At 42.6% G+C, this 27,174-nt stretch overlaps 1 protein-coding gene and 1 long non-coding RNA gene across 5 annotated transcripts in view; one reads left to right on the top strand and one right to left on the bottom strand.

Moving 5' to 3' along the window:
- Clybl (citramalyl-CoA lyase) overlaps positions 1 to 27,174 on the top strand; it is a 246,235-nt gene that overhangs the window by 188,850 nt on the left and 30,211 nt on the right. For all 4 annotated transcript variants that reach the window (XM_020160884.2, XM_074043054.1, XM_074043056.1 and 1 more), the window contains one exon: positions 25,994 to 26,182. In XM_020160884.2, the coding sequence (XP_020016473.1) occupies positions 25,994 to 26,182 (189 nt within the window). The remainder of the gene's footprint in view (positions 1 to 25,993; positions 26,183 to 27,174) is intronic.
- On the bottom strand, positions 14,352 to 26,605 carry LOC141411429 (uncharacterized). The gene is made up of 3 exons (XR_012436158.1): positions 26,384 to 26,605; positions 20,710 to 20,828; positions 14,352 to 15,416 (listed from the first exon to the last, which is right to left on the bottom strand). It is a non-coding gene; the product is annotated as an uncharacterized lncRNA (long non-coding RNA).

Here is a 27,174-nt window from a genome sequence, read left to right as displayed (position 1 = left end):
TTCTGCCTTACAATTACAAAATCAACTCCTGCCTGAGTTTGCAGGCTGCTGGCTTGCCCTGCACATTCCATGCTTCAGTCCACATATCACACTGGCCAGTTCCTTAAACTAACTCTGTCTACCTATCAGACTATGTATCTCACACTAGCCTATTTCCAGAGAACTTAACCGATGCTGCTACTCTTTGTCCAGAGATCACCTTTTCCTTGTTTCATTTTATCTCATCACACAGCAGTCCAGGGTTTGAAATATTTTCTTGCCACTAAGAAAATCAACTACATTGCTGGAACAACAAACCATGTCAATCTTTCTCAAATTATAATCCAATTCTGATCTTAAAATATACTAAGCTTTAAAAGAACTAAAGCACATCCTTTCTAAAAATCTCTATCAGTTATACCCCATCAAAGGCCAGGCATTCAAAACATCTGCATTTTAATCAGTATTTGTCTTGGTTCTCACAACTGCATAGTTGCTTACTGCCCCCTGTGTGAACACATGTCCGTGAGTAAGGAATCTCAGTACACCAGTGAGCTAGGCACTGAGGCAATGGAACTCAAGTTGTAGGCTTTATGTTGCAATGAGCTGTCTTTCCCTACACACTAGATTTGAAAAAGTGGTTATCTCATAATTGTAGGTTCCATGATCTCTAAGGAGCGACACATTCCTCCCTGCTTAAGTTATTTTTATTTTCAGGGCCAGTCCTGGAATCCTTTACACACATTCTAGTCACTCTAATGCTGTGAATCACAGATGTCACAAACCTCACTTTGGCCAGGCCCAGGCATACTAGTCAAGGCCTAGGTTCTGTGAGTGATTTGCCACAGACTTCAGTTCAAAGCAGTTCCCCGTGGAGTGATGTGTGAGCCTCTTCAGTTGTCCGTGACTGTGTTCCACATACACATATCGATCCCTGGCTCTAATTCCCAACACTGCTGTTCTGCACTTCTGTCTGACTTGGTGGAGCCCCTGAGGGCTGGGAGACAGCCAGTCAGCAGCTCCCAAAGAGATCATGAGTTTGGTCTTGTGGATGAGGAATATAGTCACAGTCACACAAAAACGTCCCCAATCTGTGCCTCAGGACCCCATGCATGGCCCATCATCCTTGCTGTAAAAAGAAACCGGACAGGCCTTCCCCTTAGGAGCCTGTCAGTCCTTATCACCAGTCAGCCCAGGGGCTACTCAGAATGACTGGAGCACGCACTTCCACCCCCTGCCAACAGCACCACCAGCTCTTAGGCCTTGCCACCTGGGGAGGCCACAACAGGGCAGAGCCATCAAGCTGGCTTCTGCATACTGTGTGATGCTTGCCATCAGCCAAGATCCTGAAATATTTATAGTTATACCTGCAGGGCTTAGATTCTTATATCTACCAACACACGCCCTAAATGTCAGGATGGGCTTGGCTTAAGAGGGTCCCTCTTAAGGGACCTCTTAAGAAAGGAGGGACTTCACTTACCAAAGTAGCCAAAAAGCCGTTCATGGTCCTGAATTTATGCATTGGAAGAAACAGACATCAGAAAATGACATACTCTCCCCCTTCTTTAATTCAGAGATTTTATTTCATTTGTGCACAGGGGAAAAGCCAAACTGCCCCTCCTTATGGATACCACTCTGGGAACCCAGGATCAGCAGATGAGTGGATGCAATGAATGTATAAATTTATTTCTTTTCTTTTTCATTTTGACAGTACTGGGGTTTGAACTCAGAGCCTCACACTTGCTGAGCAGGTGTTCCACTGCTTGAGCTACTCCACCAGCCCTTTTTTGTGTTGTGTATTTTTGAGATAGGGTCTCACACTATTTGCCTGGACTTGTTTCAAACCCTGATCCTCTTGATCTCTGCCTCGTGAGTAACTAGGATTATAGACGTGAGCCACCAGCATCTGTTTTCTTTTTTGTTTTGTTTTGTTTTTTAGAGACAGAGTCTCACTATGTACCCCAGGCTGCCCTTGAACTTCTGATCCTCCTGTCCTAGTCTCCATGCGCTGGGGTTTCAGGTATACAATACCATACCCAGCTACTTATTTTCAAAGATGGCATGAAATGACACCCTAGAGCTTCTGTGTGGCTACCTAGTCTCTTTTGAAGAACTATTTGAAAAAAACTAGATGATTGGCAAAAAACCCCACAAAACTATAGAAGGGAAAATCCGCATTTTTAGCAAAGATGCAGATTCAGTTAGCAGTTGTTTCCAAATACTTCAGCAAACACGTGTCGGACACCAGTATTCTGGTGAAGATAAAAGCCTGAAGGTCAGGTGAATTTTCCCATGCTAGTGACAGCCATCCCCATAGAAGCCACCCAGTTTATCTCCAAACTGTAGGTTTCACTAGCTTGGGCTGCTCATCAAATTGATTTTGCAAGCATGGGAATTATTGTTAAGTACTCTAAAATGGTATCATTTCCTGGTTGCAAATTATTTGGGTGTATTTTGAAGCTAATTAAAAGGAAAATGTCCTGTTTTGTAAAGAGCAGCATTTCTACATTTTAAAAATCAGATGTTCTCAGTGGGGAGTAGGGTTTTATCTTTGTCAGTGTTGGCTTTTGCTAAGTGCATTCCAGATTGAAAATCTAAATGAAATAACTACAAGGAAAGGCATGGGGGAAGTTTATGTTGGAAAAGCAGGAGGGAGATGCATACACATATATAATACATAGACGATTTATCTGTGAATTTAGAAAGCCTTTTTATGTCGTATTTTTTTCTATCTTGCTAGTTCCTCATTATTTCACTGGGAGCCTTGCAAATATGGAAGGCTGCAGAGGTGCCAGGCTCCATCATTGTGTCCAAAAATTGGCTTTGTACATATGCTAAATTAGAGATTGGCTGGCAGAAGCAGTTCGCAGATCCTAGATTGGCAGGGATTCCTCATGAAAGAAGACAGGGCAGCAAGCCCGTGGGACTCACTCTGCAGCCAGCAGTAATGCAACATGCTCCATCCAACATGCCAAAACCTGTTTTAAAAGAAATTCTGAATCTTCATCAGGCATCATTTCTGGCCCAGATAACATGCCCCACAAAAACCGAGGCTCCTTTCCTGTTCCTGAGGAAGGGATTGGGTTGAATCTTACACGGGACAGAGCTTCAACATTTTTCACCAAAGGATCCAGGTCATTTTCATCAGCTCCTAGGTCACCCTAGTATCAAAGGAGGAAGGTAGGAATCTTCTGGACAAAACCATTTGTTTTTGTCTTCCATGGAAAAATCAAATTTCCATGATGGTTGTGATACAAGAAGAATTAACACAGTGAGGAAGCATATCAGACAGCAAGAGCAGATAAGTCTATGCCAAAAGAATCTGCCATCTGGGTCTTTTCTCTCAGTGTGTCAACCAGAAAATGCCTCTTTCATTTATGAGTAGGTAGCTTATGGCTTTACTCCTCCCAAGAGATATACTTTATTTTCTAGGCAGTAATAAGTTTAAACAAAACAAAAACAGCCCTGTTGCTATTGTTACCATTGTTGACCTTGGGTTTCCTATTTAATTTTACAGTCAAGTACTAGAAAGGAAATGAGAAGACTTGTTTTCTAGACTAAGAGGTGCTTTGATCCAAATGATGACACTAGGCATATCTTTGAACTCATAAATCAGGACAGTAGCTCCAGTTATTTTACCTTTACTCTAAGGGTATGGTAAAGAATCAAGAGCTGAATGAGGTGATCTGAGTCCTAATCAATTCCTAGATGTGACAGCTGATCAGAGCCTTACAGCCTCTGGGGTACTTTTTTTTTTTTTTTTTTATTCATATGTGCATTCAAGGCTTGGTTCATTTCTCCCCCCTGCCCCCACCCCACCTCCCTTACCACCCACTCCACCCCCTCCCTCTCACTCACCTGAGTCCACGAGCTCCATGGGTACAGAGTTAGTCTGTCTGGAGCACACACTCAGTAAATATCATTGACTACATTCCCTGGGTTCATGACCTCTTTGAATGGCCCCAAGGAGACATGTCAAACATAATAGGAGCAGGTGTGCCACTTGTGATACAGTGAACAGGTGCTTGGATGGGCTGCAGGAGACTTAGGCTCTAGTCCTGGTTGTTGCAGCATGTTGAGTGACTTTCCGTCATTTGTTGATCTCTCTGGGATTTTCATCTCCTTATTTCTAAATGACTAGGTAAATGTGGGCCTGTCTTCAACCCTAACATTGCAATCTTAGGATTCTGAATCTTAGCCAACCATCAAAAATTACACTCTCTGAATAATGATAGATACTGCTACTAAATCAAAGAGACAGCATTCTTAGTGAAAGTAATTACTGCAAGCCTAGACCCCAAAGACAGTGGTTCAAAAGTCTCATCTTCCCCTTCTAGGACCTACTCTTCCAATACAGATGAGCAGCAAGATGAAAAAGAATGGGTGTGGAAAGAATGGCCAATCTTGTCTCCAGACAGTGCCATTTATGAGTACTATAGAATCAGAGACAGCCAAGAACAAGATGAACTTGGAAGCAATGAGCAGTTGTGGGCGCCACTGGGCCAGGAATGTTTCAGAGGACTTGTGTGAGTTTAGGATTTTCACACATTACCTGTAAGATCTGTCTAACGCAGCTACCGTGTGTCTGTGATAATCCCAAACTCTATCTTGAGGGAAACAGTGTCACCCCTAAAGATTTTGTCAAAGATCTGTTACTTTAAATGGAGGTAGGAAGAAGAGGAGGAGATAGAATAGGAGGAACTTACCTTTATTTATTTTTATGGTACTGGGATTTGAACTCAGGGCTTCAATGCTTGCTAAGCAGGTGCTCTACTACTTGAGCCACTCTGTCAGCCCTTCACAGTTATTATCATACTGCCTTCTAACAGTTCCTTTTAGGAACTGTCATTCCACTGGTTTTGTTGTTTGTTTGTTTTTTGCAGTACTAAGGCTTGAACCTTGAGCCATTCCACCAGCCCTTTTTTATGTCAGGTATTTTCAAGATAGGGTGTTGTGGAATTAATTGCCTGGGGCTGGCTTCGAACTGCGATCCTCCTGATCTCTGCCTCCTGAGTAGCTAGGATTACAGACGTGAGCCACTGGTGCCCGGCCATTCCACTGTTCTTAAAGTATGCTTCCAGTGATGGATTGAATGGTGTCCTCCCAAAAGATATATCCTCAACCTAACCCCCAAAACCAGTGAATGTGGCCTAATCTGGAAAGAAGGTTTTTGCAAATAAAGTTAAAGATCTACAGGTGAGATTTCCAAGGACTATCCAGGTGGGCCCTAAATCCAATGATAAGTGTCCTTATAAGATACATACAGAGGAGAAGGTATTTATAAGATACATACAGAGGAGAAGCTATAGAAGCAGAGGTTGGAGTGAGGTGGCCACAGGGTTTGCCAATACCCACAGAAGCTGGAAGATGCCAAGAGGATTCTCTAGAGAGGGAGGACAGCCCAATAATAACCTGATCTCAAATCTCTGTTCTCCAGAACTGTGAGAAAGGAAAATTCTGTTTCGTAGCTGGGCGCCAGTGGCTCATACTTGTCATCCTAGCTACTTGGAAGACTGAGATCAAGAGGATCATGATTCGACACCAACCTGGGCTAATGGTTTGAGAGACCCCATCTCCAAAATAACCAGAGCAAAATGGACTGGAGACGTGGCTCAAGCAGTGATACAGTGCTGCTTTGCAAGCACAAGCCCTGTGTTCAAACCCTAATCCCGTCCAAAAAAAAAAAAAAAATCCTGTGGTTTTTTGTTGTTGTTGTTGTTTTATTATTTGTGGTACTGGTGCTTTGCTAGGCAGGTACACTACCTACCACTCGAGCCATTCCACCAGCCCTTTTTGTATTGGGTCTGGCTTTATGCCTGGGCCAGCCTGGCTTGCAACACTCCTGTATGTGCTTCCCACATAGCTGAGGATGACAGGTGCATTCGACAGCACCCACTTTTTGCCTGGAGTGGCCTTAAACCAGGATCCTCCTGATCTCAGTCTCCCAAGTACCTACTTGGATTACAGGCTTGAGCCACCACCACGCTTGGCTAATTCTGTTGTTTTAAGTTGCTGAATTTGTTGTTATAATTTGTTCTGGCAGCCTTAAGAAACCAATATACCTTAAATGGGTGTTTTTCAGAGGGTAGATATCATTCATTGGGAGCACCAATATCTCTTCTTAGTGACATCATGGAAGGTCTTACAAATAATAAAAACAAAAGCCCTCTAATTTAAAACATACCAATAATATTGCTAAGTGGGAATATTGTATCTCTTTTGAAGTAAGTTTTTTTATTGCTGTTTCTCACATGACAGCTGACTTCTGAATCAACCACCATGTTCCTAAGGTTTTCTTGTATTTTTGGTAGCAAGAAACGGCCCATTATCAGAGAAAAGGGCTTTGTTTTTATATTCCTCTAACAAAAAAAAGTTTTTTTGGTAACTTTTTTTGTTTCTTCATCATATTCACATTCTTAATTAACCTCATCATTTTAGAGTATTGCAGCTTCAATGAGCAGTAGTATCAATAAAGCCCACTGTTTTATTATGCATTTATCCAATAATCAACTATCTGGTGTTTTGGCCAGAATTTGTTGGCCTATTCTTGGAGCTCTGTCTCAAAACATCTTTTGAGAACTGTTTTCCAACATAGCTTTCATTTCAATTTTCAAATATGATGTTCACCAATTTAGCAGCTCACAACACAGCTTAGAATGTTTGTGAGAGTACTGTGCTTCTTTCTTCCAAATGGGTGATTTTTAAATAACAGCACATTGTGTTCTTGTTTGTTTATCACAATCTAATTTCATCATCTGAGCAACTTTGCTTTGCTGGTTGACTTCCATTAGGAAAACTATGAAAGCAATTGCCTTGTTACAACATTGGTCTCAATTCTTCCTGGCAGGTTTGCCTTTCCATGGTGTAGAACCAGTGGGTTGTACCTCTTATTTCTCCTTTCATATTTTCAGACAATCTCATGAAAGAGCCCATTTTAGATCCCCCTATTGCCTTACATCTATTTCTTTTTCTTATTATTCAATTTGATTCTATAAGCATCTATTAAATGCTAGCTAGGTGGAAGAAAGAAACCTACATAGTGCAGGTCACATCAGGAGACAGTCAGGACTGATGGTAAGTACGTGGAGAATGCATGTTTAGATGGTATGTGGAGTTGAGCCGGTGCATTCAGATTTATTTAAAAACTGAAAAGGAATGTTGTTGTCAAAGAGACTTATCCAGTCCTAAAGTTATTTTCCAAGGGAGCTCAAAACTCATCAAGCAGTCAGAGAAAAGACACACACACACACACACACACACACACACACACACACACAAAGACCTACATGAACTGGACAGAACAAGCTGTCCATTTACCACTTGTCACAATCAGAATTAGGAGCTTGGGTACCATAATAATTCTTGGTCTCTGATAGTCATTGAGTGGAAGCAAAAACATCAATAGCAGCTCCATATGCCCACCAGTGGAAGCCTACTGAATTTAGGATATACCATATCAAGTCTGAGCAAAAGAGAAAGATTTGAAGGAGGGAGGGAAAGAGGGAGAGAGAAAAAAAAGAAAAGAAAACCCACAAACAATCCATTAAATGTTAATGGAAAAGTTTAACAGAACTTGAAGTACTGTTGTGTGTTATTTTATTAAGTAGTTTATGTTTTTCATTTCTCTAGTTCTTACTGTTTAAAGGAAGCTACATAATAGTGTTCAATATAGTGGACCCATTTTTCAACCAATTTATGGAAAAGAACAAACTAAAAATGAGTGAATAGGGTTGGATGAATGAATAAGACATTAGAATTGCCACCAGAGGTCCTGAAATCAGCTCCCCAGTGCATACTCACAGATATAACCATCCCTGAGCTGTAGGTATTGGTTCTGCCTGAGGCCCTGAGAATCAAGTGTGTGACGAGGAAAGGGCCACCCTGTTGCTTATTATGATACCTGGGTGCCTCAAACTCTGCCTCTTGAGGGACAGGGAGGCAGTACTTAGTGAGAAAAATGGGCATAGCTGAGTGTGCAGTGTGGTGCAAAGGAAAATCAAAGAGTTCACAGGAGGGAAACCTTCTATCCATTGTCACGCTCATGTAACTTAGGGTGATTCACAGGACGGGGAAACCTATATGGCTTATAAGAACTTTGTGAGAAAATAGTCTGCTCTCTACTAAGGCTGCCATCCCAGTACACAGCAGCAGAAGCCAGAAGGTAGCCCTGTCTTGCAGAGGGGAAGGCTGTGCTAAGACTCCTGGTGAACCCTCAACCTGGGAGTGCCTAAGAGTCGATCCTGTCCGGAATAGACAACTCCATTCTGACCCATTTGGGGGACTTATGAGAGGTGGACTCAGAAGGCCTCCCTGGGGGCATGCAGGAGCCTCACAGTCAGCATCATTACAGGGGACACTCATTGCTTATGCTGAACTCTCTTATGTAGAATTCCTGGCTTCTCCCTACCCCTCCACACATCTCTAAGTCAGGGTGCCTAGCTGTGTGACAATATTGGTATATGTGACTCTGCCACCTCCTTTCTCCCTCCTTGAGGGAGCAGGCTACCTGTAGGGAAGGCAAATGATCCGCTGCTCCCCAGGCCCTCTCTCTGTGGGATGAGGTTCTCTGTCAGTCCTGTGCAGCCTACTGGGTAGATCAGTCTCACTTCAGGGCCAATGTAGAAAGCCAAGTGGCTCTTCCATTCAGCTGTGTCCTCAGCCAGTACACATATGTATACACTACACACACACCCACACACACAAGTTCTGCCTGTTGTTCCTCCCTCATTGCCAAAATACTCTTTCCCCTCTCAATATACACCCAGGAATGAGAAGGGATTTTCCAGTAAGAAGATGGCCAAGCACTGATAGCTCAGAGCCTGTTTTCATGTTTACATCTTTCCTCCACTCTCCTTGCCACTGTGCAGTCTGTTCTTACCATTGCCCCATTAAGCACTTGATCAGCCCCCCTCTTGTGTTTATGTATAGGTTAAGCTGCTATATATATTTTTAAAGACCCAAAGTAAGTAGCTCCTAGCAAATGAAGTTTATTTCTCTCTCACCCAACAGTCCAGGAGTAGGTGAGTTGTTCAAGGCAGGTGGGAGGTGCTCCTCTTCAAAGGCATCCAAAAAGTCAAGTTGCTTCTGCCTTAGTGCCCCCCCATCCTTATCAGCGTGGCTGAAACTGACTTTTCATACCATGTTTGAATTCCAGCCTGTGAGACTGAAGGAAGAGAGAGTGGAGGACAGGTGGTTTCCTCTTAAAAAATTAAACATTGTCTATGCCCCTTCTATTCAATTCACATGCTACCTACAAGTGGGGCTGGGATATGCAGGGTATGAAAGGTAGACCATGTGCTAGGCTCAAAGGAAGAGGGGAAAGTGAATGCTGAGGGCTATTAGCAGTCGGTTTCTGCCACACCCTTTGCAGCCACCGTGTGATGTCTGTACTGTTACACATCCATCATCTTGCACTGCATTTTTGCATTTGTGGTCATTGTAAGAAGAGTGCATCCCCAGGACCTAGGACAGTGGCTAACATTGTTGAGTTGAACAGATCAGGAAATGAGGCAAGAGTTAAAGAGAATTAAAGGAGAGCAGGAATTGAGGATGCTATGATGGTGCCAGCTGGAAGTCCAGTTACGTGGTAGATTCCCAAGAAAATCTAAGCCAACATCACAGAGAGCTAAGACCTGCAAGACATGCAAATGCAAAAAAGACAACAAGGACAAGGGTTAGCTGAGAGCTCACATCAGAAAAGGTGGTTTCAGGGTTTGAAATGTTAGGAATGAAGAAGTTTTGTGAAAGATGAGACCAAAGTGTGACCAAGTCATCAAGGAAAGTTGGAAAACACCTAGGGTCATGAGAAAGAATTTCCCTAGTAGCTGTAGGGAGAAGCTTCCATTAAGGAGCATAATGGGACTTGAAAAAGTGACATGACTAGATGGCATGGACTTCTGTGGGGGGAGTGACAGTCAGGCAGTGGGGGACAGGCAAGGATGAAGACGATGCTCTTGCCTTGGACAGAGTTTCTGGTGGGTAATTTTGAAGACTCCTTCTCAATTCTAAGACTCTGATTCTCTGTGATTCTTATTCTAGGACTGACCTAAGTTTCTGATCATATTTACAGAATACAAGAAGGTAAGAAGGAGTCCACCATACCTAAGGATGGGGCATCTACTTTTGACCAGCGAACCTGAAAGACACAGAGAAAACTCTGTGTGTGTGTGTGTGTGTGTGTGTGTGTGTGTGTGTCAGATACACCATTTAGTAGGGGGAAGGCAGAGTTTCCATGGAACTATCTAGTTAATTGTGCAAACATTTAGTTCCCAGGTGGGCAGCAAATCTGTGCAAGGATTTCTGAGTGCTTCAAATCACATTCCTGACCTCACTGAGTTCAGTTCACCCATCTGGTTGTAGTAAGAAGACTAACATCTCTAAGATGATCAAGGAGACATCAAGGAACTCTTTCCTTTCAGAATCAATCCATCCTTCCTTCCTCCCTTCCTTCCTCCCTCCCTCCCTCCTACCTATCTACCTACTTACCAGGGTTTTGTGTGTTTGGTATTGAGGTTAGAACTTAGGGCCTTGTGCTTGTTAGGCAGACACTAACAACTTGAGTCACACCTTCAGCCCCATAGTATTTATTCTTTCATTCTCTTCACTATGCCTTATTCTCCTTGCCTTAAAAAAATTCATAGCTCACTGCAATTCACCCACCTTAATTACAACTACCTCAATTCCAAAAGGTTACATATGCATACAACCTGAGAACAGGTAGGAAACCTCTTGTCCCCTACTGAACGTCTTAGGAAACAGTGCCAAGGTGTAGTACATGTTGTGGAAACCTATTGAATGTGACTGAGAAATCAGTTTACGTGCAGCCATATTTACGTCTTTAAAATCAGCCCTATGCCTAGGCATTACTGCAGCAGGTAGACAAAGGAAAACCTGGAGTATGGTCACGTTTTGCACTTACAGCCTAGACCCTTTCAGGTTGAGTCAGTGGCCATCTGCAACCTGTGGCCTTCACTCCTACCAAGCCACTGATGGAGAGTTTAGGTTTCTAAGTTGGAACAAAGCATAAAGCAGATGGTTCTCTGTTTTTCTTTTTTTTAATCAAGAGACAGAAAGCACACAAGTCTACCTGGATTCCCGAAGAATCCAGCAACCTGAAGGCTACAGTGCATGATGAAAGTGGACTCTAGTTGTTTCATAACTGATTTCATATAGAAGGAGAGATCTAAGAGTAGATGGAGTTGGGGTACAATAGAATGCCTTTTCCTCACCCATCACAAGGTTCACAGCTGAGGCACCTATAGTAAAAGACACTAGCAAGAGCAAAACATACACGTTTACTTATTGTAACTTTTACATGAAGGGGAGCCTTCAGAAATGAAGACCACAGAAACAAGGAACACTTGTGTTTTTATGCTCAGGTTTGATGCAGCATGGACAGTCACACACAAGTATGATGGACAAGAGATTTGACTCCTGGGAAAAAATGGGGCTCAGTAGGCCTTTCTGGTCAGATCTCTGGCGCCTGTGTCTTTAAGGGTAAGGATGTTCCTTTCCTCAAGTTTAGGAAGGGCAATGAAGGTTTTCTGACCTGCTTCGGAGGAGAAAGATGAGGGGAGGTGAGTGTGGCCTTCCTGCTTCTGCTGCTTTCTGAAGTGCCAAGTTGTCCTATTTGCGTATCCTGAACCTCATCCACAGGTAGGGCAGCTCCCATTATCCTGTGAGTAAAGTGGCTTCTTTGGGGACACTCTCAGTGCCAAGAGACCATCTCCCTGGGCTTTCCCTTTTGATTGGATGCTGAGGACACCAGTGCTACAAGCTACACTCTGTTCTTAATGCAGTCCTAGTCCTGGAGTGAGGACATTGGGTTTCTGAAGACAGGGGCAAACTAACATGCGCTCAGAACCAACCTCCATTGGATAGGCACCAGGAGATGAGAGTTTAAATTTCTATAGTCCTTTTTGAAAAAGCAGTTAAAATGAGCATGCATTTTTTTTTTTAATTTAACAGTTGTTAAGTCCTTCTGCTATATCATTTCAATCCTCATGATCCCTGAGTCAGGTACTGTTATCGTCCCCATGTTTCACATGAGGGAAGTGAGGCACAGCAAGGTTAAGAGACCATCCTGTCACTCATGCAGGCAGTCACTGGGCACAGTGGGGACTTGAAGTAAGACTTGCGGCCTCCAGCATCAGATTAGAGGGAGTCTATGAGAGGTGGTTTCATGGCCATTCCTAGAAGTGTAAACGATAGGTGAAATTACCTGTGTCTTCAAGAAGGTAAATGTTCTGGGATGTTTGTTATGGCTTTGTTTAAAAATTGTCAGGTATTAGGGCAACAGTCATCCTCAAAGAAGTTGTTTGGTCACCCTAACTCAGGTCCCCTTACCCTCATCACTAATGTCACTGAATTCTGTTCTCTTTGTGAGTCTTACATAGCTTGCGATTATTGTTGGCTTATTTGTTTATTAGCTGTTTTCCTGGCGACAGTGTAAGTTCCAAGTAGGCAACGAGCTGCTCTCTCCACCTCAATTAGTAACTGCATGTTCAGTGGACTCAGTAAATAAATAGCTCTTGAATGAAATGAATGAATGAATAACCAAAAATAAAATGCTAGGAAGAATTTAAATCCCAAGGGTTAGCAGATTGAGCAGATCATTTCTGGTCTGTCCATGCAAGAGCATCAGTGCTTGTGCCCATTGTGCCCTAATGAGGTTTCTACATGTTGTTGAATGAAAAAGACGGGACAGAATGCAATTCCTGCATCCAGCAGGGTTTCTGGTAGCCAACCACAGAATTTAGTCTAAATGGGTATAAATAGAAAACAAAAGAGTTTATGATAGCCTACTGGGAGTTCAAGGACAGGGGTCTGCCTGCAGAACACAGATTGGGAGCCTGAGTTGTGAGTTCTGCTCACCTTGACTGTGGACTGCTTGTGGGGCGTCCAGATAAGACTGACCTCTATTCTTCAGGCAGATGTGGATAATAAAATCTGCACTGTCTGCTCCTTGGGTCATTGTGAGGGCAACAAGCCCAACTCCCAATCTGTCCCATGACCATGAGGGAGACAACACTCTACAGTGTTTTATGAGGCTAAGCTAGGATGTTCTGTAGGTTAGGGCTGTGAGATGCATTTTACTGATGACATTTTAATGTACGATGTATCAGGATGGAATCCCATAACATGTGAAAGGGCATCTGTGTATATCATTCCAAAGCCATTGGGGTTGGGACTGTCTTTGGACTTCACTGTCTATTCTGTTAGCTAACTGTGCACCACAAGTGTTTTCTTGCTGTCACTACCACTGTGGGGTGACTTGTGTTCTGCTCGGAGCCTTTCCATTTCTCAAGGCTCACCAATCCTGCCATCTTTGGGGACTAGACTGTTTTCATCTCTGGGCTTTACACTGGTAGCTGCAAGGCTTGGCTTCTATTCTGGAAGCCCCAAGCAGCATGGTCATTGCCAGGAGAGCCAACATGCAGATACCAACTTCAAAGCCACTCCACCAAGGTTGCATGCTTGACTCAAGCAATTGACTAGGCATGTGTCAAAGGCCAGATACAAAGAGCTAAAGTTTCCTTATAATTCCTTTTTTTTTTTTTTTTGTATATATTTTTAAAAAGTCCTTGGTGTCCCTGGTCCTCCTAGGGTTACAGGAAAACAACAGCTGTGGCACACAAGGCTAACAAGGCATGGCTGTCATCAGGAGGACTGTGATATTCTGAAGCCAGACATGCGCGTGGCGGGGTGATTTTTCCCTTTCCCACAGGCCCAGAGGCCTCTCCTGGCAGAGCTGCTAGTCCAGGAGACTAACTAGCGTTTGTGGAAGCTGTGGATTGTCCACTGCCAACACCGCAGTGGTGCAAGCGCATCGGAAATTTATGCTTAGGAAACTTTACTGGGCGCAAAAGGAGTGAAGAAAATCCAAGTGGTGGGAGGTGCGCCTGCCAAGGAACCAAGGGATGAAGCTGCCGAGGAGTCCTCCTAAGAGCTGGGGATGAAAAAGGTGGAAGCTGCAGGGAGATCGTTGGTTAGAAAAGGTCTGCAATGGCAAGTGCCCAGGGTTGGTGAGCTTGGTAACTCAGCTCCTGGGGATGGGCAGGCCAGTCCTCCGCATGCTTTGTAAAAATGGTGTCTCTATTCTCTATCCTCTAGGTTTTCTACTGAGCATTCTTCTTTTCTTTCCCTTGTTGAATTTAAGAGAAAATAAAGTAGGAGAAGAATAGGATGGAAAAGTACAACCTTTAAAATACCTGTAAATTTGCCACCTAAAAGAAACAAAGCTTTTTTTCTTTCTTTCTTTTTTTTTTTTTTTTAGTTAAGATTTTCTTTGGAAAGTAGTTAAGAAAGACAAAAGCAACACATAAATCAATAAATTAAAATAAGCGATTAGCTGCTAACAAAATGAGGGCATGACCATGTGCATACTTGAGTGACAGCAACCAGAACATACAAAGGTGGAACCAACAGGTGATATTTTATATGGGGAGGGTTTTTTAAAATTCTTTTTTAGTTTTAAAGCCTCACCTACTTTAAAAGCAACTCAAGAGAACTATATCTAGTTTCATGTACCCACTATAAGTATTTCCTTGTATTCTTCTTGTGCCATGGCATAGTTTACTTCATTGCTTGGTTTCTTCATTTCTGCCTACTAGGAAGACTTATGAGTGCAGTGATGAATATGAAGAGTCATCTTTAGGATGTGGCTGTGCTGCACAAAGTGCAGCCTCCTCAGGAGACAGGGAGTCAGGGCTTGATCCTGCCTAACTGAAAATAGTGTTAGTCTGGTTGCTTCAGTTCAAGGCTGTTTCATTTGGTTTTCTGCCATTTATACGTCTGTTGTGAATTTTTATAACCTCCTACCTATGCAGACAAGATTCTTTGTGTCAGCACCTTAGAACGGCATTGCTGAAGCAGCTGGCACACAAACAAGAACCTCTGACCCCAGTGTGGGCGCCTGTTCATAACCCACTTCAGCCAGTTTGGGAGACATGTGGCCCAGTGCCCCTCCAAAGTTTGATGATGGGCAGGGAGACAGATGTTGTCACTTGTAGAAGGAAGCCTTTTGCTTTTTTAAAATGTGGGTCTTGATATTCACACGAAGGGGACCATTTTGATGTGTTTCCAGCCATGTATCTCAAGTTGGCCTGAGAACTAGAGCAAGTCATCAGCCAAAACATGTTTCAAGCATCACTCTAAAAGGGCTGGGGCCAGGCACAGGTGATTCGTCTGCTATGTGATGCGTGTCTGCAACCACAGCAAGGCTGCCTCATTAAATTATGAACCCATCACTCTTGACTTACGGTTTAAAAGAATGAAAGGACCAGACCTTGCCCTGAGCAGGATCCGTGCACCTGCAGCAAATGGTGCATTTTCCTCTTCATAATGAAGAAAGGTAGGTGCAAAGTCTTTTGATGACACTGCTCCCTTTTGCTTGTTTACTTTGATTCTCCCACGCAGACTGCGACCCAGCAGGAGGGCTTTTAAACCAAAACAGTTAATTACCTCCTCTAACCCAGAGAAGTCAGGAAACATAAATACAGTGAGAGGGAAAGGGCAGCTGTGCTCTGGGCTGTACTTTGTACCAGTTAGGGAAGAGAACCACCTTCCCAGTCCTCCATGGGCAGGGTGGAGGGAGACCAATTATGAGGTGCCCACAGGAATGTGGCCAGCCACCTGCCCACAGTGTCCATTCCATCTCCGTGCCAGTGCACTGGCCTATAAATCCCCAAATCAGAACCCCACGTGTACACACCCATTCCAATGATGAAGCCAAGCAACTCCTGGGCCAGAGGCCCTCCACAACAAAAGAAAGGACCTCTGGACAGAAGGGCCTGGGCAGGTACCTTCTCTCCGAAGGACGGCCCCTCCCCAAATGCAGTCTGGGACTCAGGACAGCTTCAGGGAGGTACCTTTCAGCTGATCTGAGAATTCAGGCCCAAACACCACCATTAACCTTGCTCCCCAGTGGAACAGAGCCTCAGCCCTGCGCTGTTAAATCATGGACTGGCCCCTTAGGACTTTCCTCTGCCTTTCTGTCCATAGCAAGAACTCTCTTTCCCTGACCATCCACCTTTTAGTTACCCCTCACTAGTCCTGTCTTTTTTTGAGTTCTCTGTGGGTGCTATACCCACTTACTGAAAGCCTACTCAGTCTTAAGAGGCCAGCTCCAGCCCCAGCCTTCCCTTCCCCATCTCAGTTAGAAGTGCTGTCCCCTGCTTCTAAGTCCCAGGCCGCTGGTCATTCGCTGATGAAACTGTTCTTTCATTTTCTTATTCTGTGGGCCTTTCAGCAACAGCCACAACTGGTGATGAGAGTCCTGGAGGTCTCTTCACTATGCCCCCACCCCTGCCCCAGCATCTGGGACAATATAGAGCATTTGACTAATTCCATTCCTACTGACTGAAAATGTAAATATACCAGATCTCAGTCATCAGAAAGAATCTGCACATGGTATTCAGGAATTTTCCCCTTCAGAACCACAGAAATTCTTTAAAAGAAAAAGAAAAGGGCAGAGCCTCTTGGTTATCTCAATATTCTCAAGTATCTGGATATTTGGACTTAAGTACATAAAACAACTAGGTAAATGGTAGTGAATGGTTTTGTTTTCAGCCAGCATGCAGGAGGCTAAGTCAGGATGATTACAAGGTAGAGGCCAGTCTGGGATAAATAACAGGACCTGTCTTTAAAAAAAAAAAAAACAAACAAACAGAAAAAGGTATTTGCAAAGTGTACCTCAAAGCCACACCACCAAGTCATCAAGTTAATAAGAAATATAAAAAGTGTAAGTGGCAAATCTCAGTACCACATTGCCCTATGAGTTAATGGATTAGAGGACCTCAGAGGCCCAAGGACATCTGTCAAGTGTCTTAAAGAAATCCAAGGCCTGGCACATGCACATATGGGACATCCTTCAGGAGGAGATGGGAAAAGAAGAAAGGGAGGTTGCTGATAGGGCTATGGCAGCAAGAAAAGCAAATGATGGCTCGCTGTCAGTCAGCCTAGAGCAAAGCTAAGCCCCTCTTTCCACTGAAGCTTCTCCTCCCAGGAAATTTTCATCATGTTTTGTTGAAAAATAAAGACTAGAAACACAAAAGTATCACAGGTCCCCTACTTCACACCATATACAAAATACATATATACATATGTATATACATGTGTGTATATATGTATGTGTGTATATATATATATATATATATTCAAAATATATCAAACACATATATGTTAGAGGTAAGCCTATAAAACTCCTAAAGCAGGCCCGTTGTGGTAGGACATGATTGTAATCCCAACACTTTCGAAGCTGAGACAAGAGGATCACAAGTTCAAACCAGCCTGGGCTATATATTGAGACCCTGTCTCAATTAACCAAAGCAAAACAAATTAAAAAAAAGAACAAGACTCCTAAAGGAAGTCATAGCCATAAATCTCTGCGAAATGGCCTCAAAATGATAACAAATGCCCAAGCAACAACAACAAAATAAATCAGACTTTAGAAAAATTGTAACTTTTTGCTTCATAGGACACCATGAAATAAGTGAAAATTGCCAGGCCTGGTGGCCCTTGACTGTAATCCTAGCACTCGGGGGGGGGGGGGGGGGGTGGAGGCAGGAGGATTGGAAGTTGGAGGCCACCCTGGGCTATAAAAAATAAGTGATTATGATCAAAGTACTTTATATGCATGTATGAAAACAGAATAATGAATCCCATTACAAATTGGTTAAAAAGGGAGTGGGAGACAAGAAAGAACAACTTAGAATTCTATTGAATACATTATACGTATGTATGGAAATGTCAGACTGAAACCCCTTTGTTCAATTAACATATGCTAACAAAAAGCAAGCAAGCAAACAAAAATACTCTACAAGAAGAAAAAAGAAATGAAAGAAAGTGAAGAGACAGCTACAGAATGGGAGAAAGTATTTGCAAATCACACATATAATAAGGGTTTAGTATCCAGAAACATAAAGAACTCTTACAACAACAAAAAGACGACACAGTTTGATTTCGGTGGTACTGGGGGTTGAACCCAGGGTCTTGAGCTTGCTAGGCAGGCGCTCTACCACTTGGCCACATCTCTAGCATCAACCCAGTTTGAAAGCAGACAAAAGACCTCAAGACATGTCTCCGAAGAAGATACACAGCCATCCAGTAAGTACACAGACAGCTGCTCAGAATTATTAGTAATTAGGGTAATGCACATGGAAACCACAAGGAGATACCACATCACACCCACTAGCTGCTGTTATCAAAAACAAACACGTAAAACAGAAAAGAATAAGGCTGGTAAGGATGTGGAGAAACCTGATCCCTGTGCACTGCTGATAGGAATGTGAAATGCTGCAGCCACTGTGGAAAAGAGATTGGCAGTCCCTCAAAAGCTAAAAGATTACTTACTCCTAGGTACATACCCAACATACGTTCAAAGAGAAACATATGTGCCAATATTTATGGCATCATTGTTCACAGTAATGGAAATGTGGCAACAATCCAAATGTCCATCAACAGACAAATCTATGACAAACTACAGTATGTACACTCAATAGAATATTATTGAGCCATAGAAAGGAATGAAGCCAAGTGCTGGTGGCTTACGCCTGTAATCATGACTACTAGAGAGGCAGAGATCAAGAGGATCGCGGTTCAAAGCCAGCCCATGCAAATAGTACACGCGACCCTATCTCAAAAATACCCAAAAACAACAATAAAAAGGTTGGTGGAGTGGCTCAAATGGTAGAGTGCCTGCCTAGCAAGCATGAGGCCCTGAGTTCAAACTCCATACCACAAAATAAATAAAATAAATAAATAAAAGGAATGAAATTTAGATATATGCTATAACATGACCAAAGTTTAAAACAGTGTTATGCTAAGTGAATTAATAGAACCAAAGGATAAATATTGCATGATTTCACTTGTGAAATACCATCGATACATAAAGTAGATTAGAGGTTACCTGGAGTGAGAGGCAGGAGAGAATGAGGGAAACAGAGTTTCTGTTTGAGGTGATAAAAAGTTTTGGAAATGGGTAGTGGTGACAGCTGCACACAGTATGAAGGTAATTAATACCACTAAACTGTTCACATAAAAATGGTTAACGGTTAACATGAGGACAGGTATAACTAAGTGTGTAGAGCACTTACCTAGCATGCTTGAGGCACTGGGTTTAATCCCCAGCACCACAATAAATAAATAGATAAGTAAATATTTTTTAAAAGGTTAAAATGGAAATTGTTATACTCTTGTATGTCTTACTACACTTTTTTAAACTGCCAAAAGATTGGAATGGACATTTCTCCAAGAAAGATATAAAAATGACCAATAAGTACATAAAAGGATTTTCAGTATGGTTAGTTATAAGGGAAATGCAAGTCAGGATGGCTATAATCGAACAGACAGATGGTGGTACACGTGGGTGAGGATGCAGAGCACCTGCAGCCCTGGGCACGTGCTGAGGAACATAAATTGGTGCAGCCATTTGGGAAACAGTGACAGTCCCTCCAAAGGTTAAATGTATAGTTACCAGCCACCCAGATTGCACTTTCTCTTAGACATATATTCAAGAGAAGTGGAAGCATTGCGTCCACTCAACAACTTGTACGTGAACATTCATAGAGCATGTCTCATCACAGCCAAAGAGGGGACAGCCCAATGTCCGTTAACTGGATGGAACATAAAAAATGGGCCACATCCACACAACGGAATATTAGCTAGCAGTAAAAAGGAAGTACTAATATATGGTAATGGTACGCTATGGTTGAACCTTGAAAGAGTATCCTAAGTGAAAGAAGCCAGTAACAGAAGGCCACATGTTGCATGGTTCCATTTATAAATTCTAGAATAAGCAAATCTGTAGAGAGAAAAATTACATTAGTGGTACGCTTTGTGTAGATTTATATATCATGTGACCTTTATCTCATTAAAGCTATTTCATAAAAAAAATCACAAATATCTTCCCAAAATAATTTCCTGTAAATAACAAGTAAAATAAAGTTTAAGTTGTTAATAAGTTTTAACTTTTTATTGTGGAAATATTCAAATATATACAAACATAAACAGAATAGTGTAAAAAGCCCCCATATATTCATCAGTCAGTTCAAAAAATATGAGCATTTTAGAGGTACCTTTTCAAAAGATTTCAAACATCAGAAAAGTTGAAAGACTGTACAGTGAATACCCTGTTGTCTGCCGTATTTTCCCAGTAATGTTTTATTATGCTTGCCTTAATCTAAATCTGACTGTCCTCCTGTCCAGCCATCAATTCATCTTACTTTTTTACTTATCTCAAAGTAAACTGCAGACAGCAATACACTTCCAGTTAAGTACTTCTGCTTTCATACCATTGACTAGCGATCATAATTTATTTAGTTTTGTGTTTGAAATGAAATTTATATAAGGTAAAACACACAAATTTAAAGAGAGAAAAAAGAAAAAAGTCTCCATTCCATGATTTTTGACAAATGTAAAGAGTTGCAGGAACTCAAAGCCATTGTTCTGCTGTCTTTTAGAGCTATTTTAATTGCTCAGGGATCATCAAATTATTTTCATAGATTTGGAGGTTATATATAGTTGTGTTTCTCTTTTCAAGTAAATTCCAAGGGCCAGAAATTCCAATTACGTACCCTAAGCTTCCCATTCAGACATATCCTTCTTAGTCCTTGGAATAAAAGCTGATTTTGTATTTTTTATTATAAACCTGTGTCTTAGTATATCTTTCATGATTAACACATCAAAAACTTTGCTGTACCAAAATCTATGGCTTAAGGCTAAATAGGGTACCTGGCATGTAGAAGCTTGAAGGATGAATCAGTGTTTGAAATTTTAAACCAGTAACACATGGTATGTTCAATATTGTGGATTTTCTTCTTTTTCTCAGAAGACAGGCAAACCAATACTTTCTGCATGTGAAAAAAAAACAATGAGGTAGAAAATTAATATGATGAAAGTATATTATATGTATACATATGAAAATGTCACAATGAAACCATTGTTTCTTACAACTAATGTGTACTGAAAAAGAGTCAACACTATCACCTTGCCTAACAAAACACACTGCCAGTTTCCAAGAATCAGTGAGAATTTGTTTTCCAATGCAGTCTCTGTAACTATTGCTATGATAAAATTTATACGTTTAAAGAAAAACAATATGATAGTGAGGACCTGTTTTGTTTCACAGGAACTACTGGTTTTTTGGGGTTTTTTTTTTGTTTTTACTATAAATGTGCAAAAGAGGTCCTGTGAAAAAGGAGATCCTTAAATGGAACAATTCACTGGTAGATTTTTTAATTTAAAGCAAACTTGACCTTGGAATTTGCAAGAAATTTTTTGCAGGGCCTTCTGCGCACAACGTGAACTACCCCATGGCTGCCTGAGACATCATTTCATAGATGAGGTGGAACCGAAATGGGTTAAAATGGGCGAGTGCAGAAAAGGGGGAACTCACAGCATTTCTGAATGCACAGCACAGCGGTTTGGCTTTTGTGGGGAGAAATATTAATTACACCCATTCGTGTTTTCATTACAAGCCCCCCTCCCGGAGTCCGGCGGGCCTCCTATTCCTTAATTCCCACGTCTCGGCCGCGGTTGCACGCGCGCTGCTTTGCGTGGCAGAGCCGAAGGACAGGTGGCAATTCGGATGCGGCGAAGGGGTGGCCGGGCCGTGCTTGCAGGCACTGGCTCGGGTGTGCTACACTGCGGTTCATACGGAAGCCCAGGCTCCTTGTGTCCTGTCTCCTTGCCTCGCGTCCTGTCTGTCTGTCCCTCCTGCCTGGCCGTAGAACCGTGCCGCTCTAAGCCTGCAAGTTTGGAACTAATGAACTGACTGCTGAGCTGCCGCCACGGAGCTTGGTCCCAAACTATACAGTACTTCACACTCGATTTATCTCCAGATGGCGAGACTGTGCCGCCCCGCCGCGAGGGACCACCTCGTCCACTGGAGTGTAAAAGTGGACGGATGTTGTTTTCTTTGCAGATTTGATCATTCTGAGCTGGAAACTTGCGAGGATGATTAGTTATTAGCTCTAATGGGTGCCAATTGAACCAACTGCACGCATATTTTCTCCTTTCATTTTGGAGTCCGAAGGTGTCTCTACGTCACCCGAGCGTGTCTCCTCCCCAAGTGACAGGAATCCAGTCTCTGAAATCATAGCACGCCTTCCTTCCTGGCCCAGAGGCAGTCACATAATACCGTGGCTTATGGATAAGGACAAGTTTATTAGCCCCTGGTCCACTGCACTGAGCAGCCCACGGCACGAAACATCGATCGACTGCGGGAACTTTGGGAACGCCACTTTCAGAACAGGGGCCTGCCAGGACTCCGGTCCGGCCCCGCTTTCCCTGTGACCTCGGCGAAGTCAGGCCTTTATCAAGCACGATGCAGGACACACTAGGGTAATTCGTCTCCTGGACGATCTAATGGAACTGTTGATAAAGGTTAATTCTGTTATCCAGTTTTTCTCCAACTTGTCAGATCGCAGGCGGACAAGTTAATTCCACAAAGGACACTTCACCTGGCTGTCCTGTACCGGTGTTTAGAACGCAGGCCCTTTTAGGGCCTCTTTGTGAACAACCCACGTTCACAAAGTTCTTTCCCCAGTGGCCTCTTTTCATTTCCTTCTTTCCCCCACAAAGCACTTCCTCCCAAAATCTCAGCAGGGCCCCTCTGAGAGGTGATATCTGCAGGCAACTACTAAGGAGATGGAGGGAGGAGCAGGGCCAGGGGAAAGGAGAAGGAAAGTGTGAAAGGGAAGGGGTGATGGAGATGAGAGAGATGAAAGAAAGATGGCAGCAAGAAGTAAGGTGGGGAGGAAGGGAGGGGGGTGGAGAGAGAGAGAGAGAAAGCAGAATGTCTTTGTTTTCACAACTGGGTAGACTGATTCTCTCTAACTGAACACCCAGCACTAAACTTAATTGTTCTTAGAAACTGCCTTCCTCTCAACCCAACAGATGGCATGGGTGTGTTTGCTAGCACAGTGACATATTTCACCATTAAAATACCAAAAAGAAAAAAAATCAACCTGCTTGTTAGTTGGTGTACATTCAGTGAAGTTGTTGGATATTTTGAGATAGACGCCAGAGGGATGCATACTTCGTTTATGTAAATTGTAGCAAGCAGCAGCCTGTGACTAAGGCTGTGGTGTAGCCATATACCTGGAAAGCCACCATCTCTTTTTGGAAAGGTGCAGAATGATGATGTGAAAAGAGCTTGGTTTTAATTCTGAGCCAAAAAAAAAAAGCTCAATAAAATGCTAAGTACTCACTGTTCGTTATTATAACATGAAAAGTACTAATCAGATTATGCCTGAAATTGGAATTAGGTACTTCATTTGCAGCCAATTTCACAAGGGCCAGATTTCACTAAGTAAACTGGAATGTGCTGAAACTATGCAATCTAACTTCAGATAAAAATCACAAACAGGTTTAGAACATGAGCTTTGAACAAACAGTCCCCTGCAAGTCCAAGTGAAACATGACCACTTACAGGTCAGATTGTTTGACACCAACATTAGAATTCAGGAAGCTGATGTCGAAAGGGGACAGATTAAAGTAGAGGGGGACTATATATCCTTTAGTGGAGGACGGTGATGGAGTCTGAACTCAGGGCCTCGTGCTTGCTAGGCACATGTTCTTCCACTTGAGCCACTCTACCAGACCTTTTTTGGTTTTGTTATTTTTCAGATGGAGTCTTGTGTTTCTACCTGGGGCTAGCTTCAGACCAAGATCCTCCTACCTACAGCTTCCCACATAGCTGGGATTACAACCATATGCCACCATACCCAGCTTGTGGTACCTGTGATCCTAACTACTTGAGAGACTGAGATTGGGAGGATAGTGGGTTGAGGCCAGCCTAAGAAAATAGTTCACCAGACCCCATTTCCAAAAGAACTAGAGCAAAATGGACTGGAGGTGTGGCACTCAAGTGGTAGAGTGCCTGCCTTGCAAGCTCAAAGTCCTGAGTTCAAACCCTAGTCCCACCAAAAAAAAAAAAGAAAAATGGGAATCTCCCTAATGTTTTGCCTGGGCTGCTCGGGAACCATGATCCTCCAAATCTCTACCAATTGAGTAGCTGAGATTACAGATATGAGCCACCATGCCTGGCCCTTAATTTGAGTTTTAAAATACATTTTGGCCTAAGCAATTTAGTGAGTTCCCGTCAATTTCCTAGTCACTCTGTCCCAATACACCCTCTGCAAGGCTGACTTGTTATTGAAAGAGAGCCGAAAATTGGGATGTTTAAAAATTGGAGCAATGTGGAGTCCCATAGTTGTCCAGGCTGCATGGGGCATGCCACATTTTAGGCTCTCTGAGGCCATAGATCTAAAGAGCATTTGTCAATAAGCAGGAGTTTCTCCTGCAGCTCTAGATAGCCTCAGAGCCATGATATTGGACTAACTTCTGTGCTTTGCCTCCATGCACTTATATTTTGTGGCTGTAACCAGAGTGCATGGTAGAGCACATGGATGAGTTTTATAGCTGTGGAATAGCCAAAAGCATGGTGTGGAACCAAGCCATTGCCGGTTGCTGCATCCCTGACTCTCACTAGTGTGAGCTTTTGCCTACTTTTGTCTGAGCTTGGCCTAATTGTTGGCAGTCGAAGCTCTGTGAATTAGGACTCCACAGAGCTGTCCTACACTGATCCTACAGACTGTTTCCATATGACCTGATAACTCTAAGCTACTGTTTCCTCATACCATTTAACTCAGACCACATTTGAAAGCCTTCCTTGCTCCCATGAAGTGATAGACCTATATCCGCCTGGTTTATATCTACTGTCCTTGGTTGTCTCATTGATTGGACTTAGACTCCATATTGGCTGAAATAATTCTTGTTTGTGCTTTGGATTGCTATTTTCCTAGATAAGTATTGCTATTCAGATGTCAAAAGACTTTTAGCCAGATGCCAGTGGCTCATACCTGTAATCTTGGCTACTCAGGAAGTAGAAATGAGGAGGATAAGTTTGCGAGACCCTATATCGAAAAAAACATCACAAAAAAGGGCTGGTGGAGTGGCTCAAGGTATAGCCCCTGAGTTCAAACGTCAGTACTGAAAAAAAAAATCAAAAGACTTTTTCTTTAATGCACTGTGTGAGAAGCTTTAAATTTTTGTTAGTATAATAAAAACCCTTCCTAAATGACACAACTTTAGATAAGTGTTTATTCTGACAATGAGAAGTTATTGAGGGCTGTTGGCAAGTTGGAAGAATTCATTTTTGAAACTGAAATTGGCAGGAAGTGCTGTCTTTCTCTTGATGCCAACCCCCACCGCTCAATCCTACCCCCTACCCCACCTTCATCACCCTCTGTCAAAGCCAATAAATAACATATTTGGTCTCATACAGTTTTCCTTGAGATAATTCAAATACTGAAGCAGACTTTGAACCTTTCAACTTTTCATAACTGTAGCAAAGACTGTCAAAATTTAAAAAAAGGATTTGTCAAGCACTTTGTGAAGGGATTTCTTGATGATGTTACTGCCTTCCACCTGAATAAGTGGAGGCTTCTCTTGTAGCATAGATTGTCAGATTCCTGTGAGCACCTTCTTAATTGAATGTCAAGATGCAACTCAGTTTCAATAAAAAAAAGAAGTAAGGAAGCATGATACCTGGGGAAAAGAAAAACAAATCCTATTTTTTCCCTAATGTGAATCTACTGACAGATGAGACTGCCACTACCCAGTTGTTGCCCAGTTTCTCTCATTTATTAAATGGCAAAATCCAGGTAAAAGACTAGAACTTTGTTTAGCCCTTAGTTAATGCCCAATCAATGCCTATTTAAATGGAAAGCAGTACTAATGAGCAAAATGATACTATTATTTAGAAGAACACCAATATGCACAATAGTGGATCCCAACTGTTGGAGCCATCTTGAAGGAAGTCTAGAAATCAACCACCCCTCTATCAGACTGGATGACTGACTTCAAATATCACTTATTTGGTGGACAGAAAATTTATAGATCTAATAATAGTATTCATATTGAGTCCCCATAGCACTTTCACAGACTGTTCAATTATGCTTCTATTAATGATAAAAATAAACTTAAGAACATGTTTTATCAACACTTACAGAATGAAGCTCGATTGAGAATAGTAAAAACACTTGAAGACTTTGATCTGGGACCAACTGAAAAGTGTGTGCGAGTCAACTCAGTGTCCAGTGGTCTGGCCGAGGCAGACCTGGAGACTGTCCTGCAATCCCGGGTCCTGCCTTCCAGCCTAATGCTACCGAAGGTGGAAAGTCCTGAAGAAATCCAATGGGTGAGTAGCAAACGCTTTGCTTTAAGACTCTGGGGCAGCTAGGAAGGAATAGCAGAGGAAGGATTGGGATGCCATTGGTTTTGTAAATGCACACACAGAGCAGAGAGGAATTGAAAAAAAAAAAAAAAAAAAAAAAAGAGTGAGTACAAGCAACCTTCCCCTAGAATATGGCTTTGCCCAAACTTCTGTGGAACAGCTCACCTTTTTGAAATGATGCTTCTGCTTCCTAATTGAATTTGTGGCATGATCAGAACAACCTCCTCAGTAGCCATCTCAGAGCAATCCCTGGATTCTTGCTTGCCTGAGCATCTCAGTTCTGCTTCCACCCAGCCGGCCGGAAGCCAAGGAAGGGCATGGAGGAGCCATGACGTAAATGGGTCTTGCTGGGATGCATTTGAAATCATCACAGGCAGTGAGAGGACACTAGCCACATAGGAAAAAATGAACCCAACCAAGGGGAGAAAAGGTCACTCGTTAAGGCAACTAGAGGAATAAACAGGAAGCCTTTAACTAGTGGTTTTAATTAGCACAGACATTATTTCCTGAACAGTTCTCTAGTGCGTCCTTTTTAAATTGCTGACAGGTGTGTTTGTGTTTCATGACAGACTTTTCAGCCAATAAAAGCCTGAAATGTAAAGTGGTTGGCCTGTCAAATGACTTAAGAAAACTTTTGAAATGGGCCCAATTATACTACGATTGTTTTAATTGTGAAATGGGGGGGGGGGGTGTGTGGCGGCTATTTTGCAGGTCTCTGGAATAAAATAACATTTCATTATGCCACTCTAGGGCAGAGCCCGTGAGCTATGCATGCTAGGTGTGTTTGCTGTGGGGATCCAAAGCAATATCAAGTATCATCTCAAAGGTCGTGGACACAACCACAGCAATGTGCCGTGAGCCACTCACCTTTCCAACACGCGTGAATACGGTGCATCTGTACTGTCCAACCGAGTAGCCGCCTGCCACTGTGGCTACTGCGCACTTGATACACGGCC

The sequence above is a fragment of the Castor canadensis genome, chromosome 10, assembly GCF_047511655.1.
Source record: "Castor canadensis chromosome 10, mCasCan1.hap1v2, whole genome shotgun sequence".
Lineage (NCBI taxonomy): Eukaryota > Metazoa > Chordata > Mammalia > Rodentia > Castoridae > Castor > Castor canadensis.
This window is presented reverse-complemented; position numbering and strand designations above follow the sequence as displayed.